Source organism: Rhinolophus sinicus, linkage group LG12 (assembly GCF_036562045.2).
Source record: "Rhinolophus sinicus isolate RSC01 linkage group LG12, ASM3656204v1, whole genome shotgun sequence".
Lineage (NCBI taxonomy): Eukaryota > Metazoa > Chordata > Mammalia > Chiroptera > Rhinolophidae > Rhinolophus > Rhinolophus sinicus.
In genome coordinates, this window is record NC_133761.1 from 67,605,173 (window position 1) to 67,613,408 (window position 8,236).

Sequence of the window (8,236 nt, forward strand, 5' to 3'; positions counted from 1 at the left end):
GGCAGGCAGGAGCTTCCAGCTCCTGTCCCACAAGTGCCCACGAGGGCAGGCGTATGCCTGGGCTGCCAGCTGCACTGGAGCCACTGAGAGTCATAAAGTTATGGCTGTTGGACTCAGCAGGCAGATAGAAAGGTGAAAAGAAAGAGCTGAGTTCCAGCCAGACGCCCCCAGCCCCCAGGCCTGGTCAGGGCTGCGCCCTGGCTGCATGCTTTGTCCTTCCGCATTGCTCATTTCTTATTCCTTTAGCCCTCGTCCTTCCTTTCCTCTGCCTCCTCCCACACCTCCAACCTCCACTGGTCCCCTCTGCCCCTTCTTTCCCACCTGCTGTGCCCTGCATGGCCCCCCCATCCTCCTCTCCCCCCCACCCCTCACCCCTGCCCTCTCTGCCCTCCCTCAGGAACCTGAGCTCCGCCGACGCCGGCCGGCAGACCATGCGAAACTACACGGGGCTCATCGATGCCCTCATGGCCTACGTCCAGAACTGCGTGGCAGCCAGCCGCTGTGACGACAAGGTGAGCGCCTGCCCCTGGCTGCTCAGCCTGGTCCCAGTGGGCGTCCTGCCTTTCCTCTCTGGAGGGAACCCCCATCCTTGTGGAACCCAGACCCTGGGAGGCAGATCCCTGCAGGACCCAATGTCCTTAGCAGGGCAAACCCCCGGCTGGTCCCCTAGAGGGAAATGGCAGGCCTCGGGGAGCAGCTGCCGTGGCACTGGGGGGGGGGGTGTCTCCTGTTCGTGTACACATGGAATGGCACCTTGGTGTTGGAGGCTGGGGACCAGCCACGAAAAGAGGGACGGGTGGGGACAAGGGGCTTGATGGTTTTTGAAGCTGCAGACGTCAGGGCTGCTCCTGAAGGTGTGTGTGCCAGGCCGGAAGGCATGTGCTCAGAAGCCCAGTCTGACCACGGGCACATTGGCCGTAACTGTGGAAACTCACCTCTGTCTGTTGTCCTACTAAGTGCTAGGCTCCATGATAGGTACTTTCATGTGTAATCTTCCCGTTGTCCAGAAGTAGGTGACTTTAGCCCCATTTTACAGCCGGAGAGCCTGAGGCCCAGAAAAGTAGAGCCAGCCCCTCAGCTCCCACAGGCAGGAAATGATGGGACTGGATTCCAATCCAGGTTCCGGGACACAGCCCTACGCGACTGTTCTGGTCTGTGGTGGGGGCTTGTGCTCAGGGCCTCCAGGGCAGCCGGACGTGCTTGCCCCTCCATGAGTGAGGGCAGGGAGTGGCCTGGAGCCTGAGGCCGGGCAGCTTCTCAGGCACATGCCCTGCTTGTCCCCCAGTCCGTGGAGAACTGCATGTGTGTCCTGCACAACCTCTCCTACCGCCTGGACGCAGAAGTGCCCACCCGCTACCGCCAGCTGGAGTACAACACCCGTAATGCCTACACGGAGAAGTCCTCCACTGGCTGCTTCAGCAACAAGAGTGACAAGATGATGGTGAGCAGACCCCAGCCCGCTGGGCTCAAGCCTGGAACCAGCCCCAGGGGCCAAGCCCAGGTCCCAGCCTTGGCCTGGGGAACCGACTGCCCTCTGGGAGCTGGGCAGACGGCCGTGTAGACAAGGAATCTGTGTGTTGGAACCCACCGCGGGTCCCCAGGTCCAGCTCCCTGCAGGCCTCATTCCTCCATCCTATGTAACTGCTAAGGCGTCCCCACTGTCCCCTTTACTCCTGAGGGTTTGGGGGAGCCAGGAGTCTAACCCTGTCTCTGGTTCCCTCTGCTTCCTGAGCCTCCCAGGTTCCCCCAGAAGCAGAAGGTGCAGGGTGGAGAGACAGAGGGCCGGCTTTCTCCACTGGCACTGCTGGGCAGGCCAGGCCCTGGACCACCGCTGTGGGCCTAGGGGGGTCAGGCTCTGACTCAGGGCAGTGGGGGGCAGGAAGCATCGTGGTGTAAGACCCGAAAGCAGCCTTATGCAGCTGGAAACTTTGAGCAGAGGCTGGATGCACTTCCCAAGAGACCGAGTGGCTCCCTGTCCCTCAGACACAGCCGGTCCGTCACTCACTCTTGCAGCTAGCTGCCTCAGCGAGGAAAGGGGCTGCAGGCAGGTGCTTCCTTGGCCCCCCTTCCAGGAGCCAGGAGCATGCTTGGGTGCTGTCCCTTCAGAGGCTCCCTGGTGACCTGCCCTCTGTCCTCAGAACAACAACTACGACTGCCCCCTCCCGGAGGAAGAGACCAACCCCAAGGGCAGCAGCTGGCTGTACCACTCGGACGCCATCCGCACCTACCTAAACCTCATGGGCAAAAGCAAGAAAGACGCCACGCTGGAGGCCTGTGCAGGGGCCCTGCAGAACCTCACCGCCAGCAAGGGGCTGGTGAGCAGGGCCGCCTTACGCCTGCACCTTTCCCCACCCCTACCCCCCGCCCGCCCTGTGTCCCCAGCTGCCCCATGCCGCCCTGTAAAGGAGGAAAAGTGTGGGGTCTCTCTGTATGGGATCCTTGGCCCCTCCCCCCGCCACTGGGCCTGAGGCGCCACAGGCTGGGTCCTCATTTGGTCCTTGTGTCCAGATGTCCAGTGGCATGAGCCAGTTGATCGGACTCAAGGAAAAAGGCTTGCCGCAAATCGCTCGTCTCCTGCAATCTAGCAATTCCGACGTGGTGCGGGCCGGAGCCTCCCTGCTCAGCAACATGTCCCGCCACCAGGCACTGCACAGAGTGATGGGTGAGTGCCACACCGCGCCAGCCCACCCCGCCCTCTACACAGGACTTCCAGCAGACCCCACCTTCCAGGGGCTGCTGGAAGGTCACCCCCTAACCATTCCCTGGGGTCAGCATTTGGGAGGGGAAGCTCAGAGGTACAAAGGGGCAGGTCCCCTGGGATGGACAGCAGGTGTGTGAGGTCGCATCTGGGCCCCAGGCCTCGAGCGGCCACCTTGCTCGGAGCCCGACTGACAGCCGTCCGGGACTGTGGCCCCCTCCCTCGGGCATCTGACCCCATGTGTTCCACTCCTTTCCCCCCCAGGGAACCAGGTGTTCCCCGAGGTGGCCAGGCTCCTCACCAGTCACACTGGCAACACCAGCAACTCAGAAGACATCTTGTCCTCGGTCTGCTACACGGTCAGGAACCTGCTGTCGTCGCAGCCGCAGATGGCCAGGCAGTACTTCTCCAGCAGTATGATCAACAACGTCATCAACCTGTGTCGCAACAGGTGGGCAGAAACGGATGGCCCCTGACCCCCAGCACAGCCCCCAGCCCTGCAAAGCAGGCCATCCTGCAACTCTCTGAGAAGGCGCAAACGTGGGGCTGCAGTGGGGCCTTGGGTGGGGGGGAGGCTTGACCCCAGAAGCCCAGAGCTCCTGGGAGCCGAGGCTCCAGCAGCCAGGCGTCAGGGCAGCGCACCGCTCTGCCAGGGCCCCTGGCGGACCCTGAGTCCTCAGAGGGTGGCCGGAGGCCGGAGAGGCAGACCCAGCGGGTGGGAGCCTCCTTCTGTCCCGGGCTCCCTCCTCCCAGGACAAGGGCCGGGGGCTGGAATGGAGAGTAGAGCCCCCCATGGCCCCCAAGGAGTCCCGGGGTTCCTGCAGGTGGCAGGGGCATGGGGTTGTCCCCTATGTGGAGAGTGACCAGCCCCAGGCTGAAGATGGCCCCTGGAGGGGAGGGTGGGAGGGAGGAGGGCCCAGAACCTCACCCACAAATGACCTTCCCACCTGCCCAGTACGTCCTCCAAGGCCTCAGAAGCTGCCCGGCTCCTCCTGTCTGACATGTGGTCCAGCAAGGAGCTGCAGAGTATCCTCAGACAGGTAAGACCACACCCTAAGCCTGATGGCAGGCTCCCCCCCCCCCACTTTCCCTGCGTGAGCCAAGTGGACAGAGAAGGGACGGGCAGGGTGCCCCCTTCCCCCCCACACACAGAGCCAGAGCTGCGACACACGTGCAGGACGCTGAGGGGGTCAGCCTCTGAGGGCATCTGTCGGGACCCCCAGGGGTGCTGAGCGCATGGAGAGCAGAGGGAATCAGGGTCGCATATCGGAGGCCTGGGGTGGGAGCCTCCAGGAGCAAACAGACCAGCAGGGCAGACAAAGGCATTTGGTTCATTTGGGGTGTGACGTGCACGCTGGCTGGAGAGCTAGGTTTGGGCTGGATTACTGACCCCTTCAACTTCAGACCAAAGAGATTGAGCGTTTGCCTTTGGCACTGGAGGGCCACTGGGGGTATTGAGAGTAGGGTTTCGTGATGAAAGCAACACTAAAAAGACTCCCCCACACCAGTGTGGGGGCCGAGGGGGCAGAGAGACCCTGGGGCTGTGGGGCGTGTCCAGGACTGACCCCGACACCTGCCTTCTCTCTGCCCACGGTCCTACCTCGGGTCTCGCTTTATGGAATCTCTCCACACCAACTCTTCTCTCCCACTCCTGCGTCAGCCATTCCTTCAATGGGGGCAAAAGGCAGGAGACACAGAATATGGGGCTGACAGCACTCACGCCTCTGCTTGGACACTGGTTACAGTCACAGAACAGAGTGGGCTGTAGGGGGGCGATTTGCAGCAGTAAAGGCTGAAGCGTGGGCTTGGGGCCCAGGTGTGGGACCTGGGGAACAGGCCCGGCTGCCACCCAGAATGGAACGTTGTCCAGACAGAAAACAAGCCAGACCATCACAGGGCAAGTCTGTGGAAAGTCGTGGAGGAGACCCTCACATGGGGGTCGAGGAGAGAGGGGGGCAGGGAACAGGAGGAGCTGAGCGAGGGGGCCAGGACGGGGCTGGACCGCGTGGCACGGGGAACGTGCTAAGGAAGGGTGGGCAGTGGTGCCCAGGGGTCCTGAGGGGACACGGACGACATAAACCAGGAAGTCTCCCACGCCCTCCGAAAGCACGGCTGACACAGCCCAGGGACCCCATAGGGCCTGTTGCGTGGGGGAGGCTTGTGCGTGGGGCAGGGACCCATTCACCGCACTTTGGCCCAGAAATGAGGGAGACACAAGGACGGGTAAAACGGCAGCTGTTTGCTGTCAGGAAGCCTGAGCATCTCTGTCGTGACCTGAGAGGGAGTGGGCGGAGCAGGGGCGAGAGAAGGGGCTGGGGCGTAGGGGGGACAGAGAGCGGAGGGACCTGAGCGGCAGGAGACGGGCGCCCAAGCACGGCTGCAGGACATCGGGTCCGGGGCACAGACCACAGCGCCTGCAGCACACCTGCTGCCTGTGCCAGCCCTGCTCCTGTTCGGGAAACGCTGGCCGCGTCCTGCCTGCCAAGTGTCAGGATTTAACACACGAAACAAAAAAAGGCAGGGACAGAGAGAAGGCAACGAACAGACTTCCAACCTGACGTTGGCTGTTGTTCCGTTTAAAGAGTGATGCGCGCTTGCTGAAATCCTCAGGCCTTGATCGGACTGCCGCACAGGCAGGACGCAACCTCACACGGCTGGTGGGAATCCCGACACTTCTCACTGACTCACAGGGTTGACGGCCTTGTGTTCGGTGACCCATTTACTTAGGCCCATTTTGACCCTGACACACACCTGCAGCGTGTTCCAAGGGCTGTGGCTCGAACCCGAGGACACTCTGGGTCCCCGGGTGTTTCACACGGTGGCCGTCTGTCTCCTTGCAGCAAGGTTTCGACAGGAGCATCCTGGGAACCTTAGGAGGGGCCAACAGCCTCAGGAACTTCACCTCCCGCTTCTAAGAGGAGGCTGCCCCATCAAGTTCAGCTTGCAGGTAAGAAGAGACCCACCCTCCAGGACCCCTGCAGCAGCCTCAGCCAGTCTCAGAGAGAGGGGCCAGGCCTGTCTCCCCAGGGACACAGAAGCATCCTTTGGTCTAGCAGGCAGCCTGGCTCTGGCAGACACAAAGGCTGCTTGGCCAGGCTGCCATGGGCTGTCCCACCACAGGACATCAGGCCTATGCAATGTCCTAGTAGCATCAGCAGGCCAGAGGTCTGGGCAGAGCTGCCAGGTACAGCCGTGTAGTTTGTGCACTGAACAAGCCAGGCCATGTCATTCACACGGGCTACGGTGTGAATGGCCCCTGCAGTTATGCAGCATGTCACCCACTGCCCACCTCCTTACCCTTTTCGCAGTCCACTTCCCAGTCTCTGCACATGCCTAGTGTAGACAAGCTTATTTCCAGCGGACGATTCTAAGGACCAAAAACTCAGAACCAGTATGTATTAATGTGACAAAGGCTGGCAAGCCTTAGTGTGCGTTAGGGTCACCTGGGGTGCTTGCTAACATGCACTCCTGGCCCCACCCCAGCATTTCTGACTCAGTAGTATTTGTAGCATTTTCCCAAAGCGTTTGTAGACAAGCGTGTCATGTGTTTCTGACTTGGGTAAGCCAAGGACCCCACTTAGACACTCAAACCAGACATCATCAGCCTTAGAGAGGGTCCCCAGGGGCGGCCCCCATGTAGAGCCTCTGCAGAGAGCCAGGGTGAGAACAGGGCCACCTGAACTGAAGCCCTGGTGACCTGCCAGCACCCCAACACCTGAGGAGGGTCCTTGAGGAGAGAGGGCTGGACCTGTGGTCCAGATGAAGATTAAATCATACTTCAGACGCCATCTCCTGGTGGATGAGCATAAGCCTGAGGATGGAAAAGGAAAGAAGTAAATTCAGTAGATTCCGAATGAGCCATCTAAGTGCTCAGTGCCAGGCTAGCACCGTGTGGGTGGGACAGGGTGGGTAAGGCAGTGCTGACAGATCTGACACACTTCTGATGCTACAGAGTCCACCTAGAAGGTGTCGGAAGGTCTCAGGCCAGGGCACATGGGGCAGACGTGGTGGGGAGCGGGAGGTGGCATCGCTGGACCTGCCGGCATGGCTGCGTCTCGCTCTGCACTCTAACAGGAGGGCTCCCTCTTTTGCAGAAACGACATGACCCCTCAGAGAAGACCTCAGGCCTGGCTGGAGGGTTATTCTGTCCACCTGTGCAGTATTTGGAAAAGTTCAAAGCAACTAAGAGCAAACCTGAAAACTGTGGATAATGGAAATATTTTTAGATTCTTTTTTTTTTTCCCTTGGGAGAATTGGCAGGCAATGGGGGTTGGGAGGGTGGGGGGGGGGACCTTTCTTGAGTTACAGGGACTTTTTCTGATGTCAATACTTCTTTTGCTGAGACATGATATATATATGTGTGTGTATAATGTAAGTGTGAGCGTGTGTGCGTGAGTGCCTAAAGCCTTGACCACAAACTGCAAAAAGCTAAGCAGGCTGTCTGACTGCAGCTCATGGGTGGTGAAAATGTTTCTTATGCGTAGGCAAGGACATGTGCTTTGTTAGCTGCCCACACCCCCCGAAATGTACATGCCAGGGTGGGAGCCTCCCCAGCGTCCTGCGGGCCAACTCCCCCCTTCAGAGGCGCTTTCCAGGAAGGGAGGTCGGCCAGGGAGGTGAGGTCGTGTGTCTACGGGCAGTCCAGCTGTCTGCTAACACCGCCCTTCACAAAACGCCCCTGGGACTGGGCTAGAGATCGTAGGGACAGTCACACTACACAAGGTCTGTCCCGGAGAGAGGAGGCCGCCATTTCTCGGCTGTGTGCCCGGCAGAGCGGGCTCAGCCTCTAAATCTAGTTATGTCCTTCAAGGGGACTTGTGACGTACCTGTTGCAGGAGAAAGATGGAAAAGTGGTGCTCAGAGCCCAAGAGCTGTTCTGGGAATGGCTGTTTGGTCTTCATATTCCCTGGGGCAGGGGGACAGGCTGGGGCTAGGCAGGGACCTACTGTAGCCTTCAGGGGGACAGGGGCCATTTGGAAATTGACCAGGAGGACACTTGCCACCACACTTGTGAGACTGGGGGACTCACATGGGGGAGCGTTTGGGTCCCAGGACTTAGAGGAAGCACATTCAGGGAGACCAGCCCAGGGAACGGTCCTGTGAGGCCTCCAACCAGCCCACGCCCCACCCAGAGGCCGTCCCCACTTCCCCCTGAACCCCAGCCCTCTTTGTGAAACCACAGGGCTTGTGATTAAAGAGGCCCGTCCAGGGCACCGTCCATGCCCGAGACCCCTGCCTCTTGTGATCTTCAGGCAAGTGGCAGGAAGCCTCCTGAGAGAAGCTTGCTGTAAATAGCCCTTCGCACGTTCTGTAGATGGAGCCAGCCCAGGTGCCCAGGCCTTCCCGTCCCTGCCCCTCCCCCCTGCTCCCAAGCCAAGCCCACTCTGACCCCAGCAGTCAGAATGGAAAAGTGCCTTCTGGACAGAGGATGGGCCTTCCGAGATGTGCCAACTGAGACAGACCCGCGAGGACGGGCCTTTGAACGGGTGTCCTGGGTGCTGTGAACCTGACACCCCCTCCCCTTTGCTCACGACGGAA

At 60.3% G+C, this 8,236-nt stretch overlaps 1 protein-coding gene across 1 annotated transcript in view; it reads left to right on the plus strand.

The window, feature by feature from the left end:
- Nucleotides 1-6,954, plus strand: part of PKP1 (plakophilin 1) — a 32,975-nt gene extending 26,021 nt beyond the window's left edge. The window contains exons 7-14 of the mRNA XM_019750808.2: nucleotides 398-512; nucleotides 1,286-1,441; nucleotides 2,139-2,315; nucleotides 2,509-2,662; nucleotides 2,963-3,149; nucleotides 3,654-3,738; nucleotides 5,539-5,645; nucleotides 6,793-6,954. Coding sequence (XP_019606367.2) covers nucleotides 398-512; nucleotides 1,286-1,441; nucleotides 2,139-2,315; nucleotides 2,509-2,662; nucleotides 2,963-3,149; nucleotides 3,654-3,738; nucleotides 5,539-5,613 — 949 coding nt within the window. The 3' untranslated portion in view covers nucleotides 5,614-5,645; nucleotides 6,793-6,954. The remainder of the gene's footprint in view (nucleotides 1-397; nucleotides 513-1,285; nucleotides 1,442-2,138; nucleotides 2,316-2,508; nucleotides 2,663-2,962; nucleotides 3,150-3,653; nucleotides 3,739-5,538; nucleotides 5,646-6,792) is intronic.
- The last annotated feature ends 1,282 nt before the right edge of the window (nucleotides 6,955-8,236 follow it).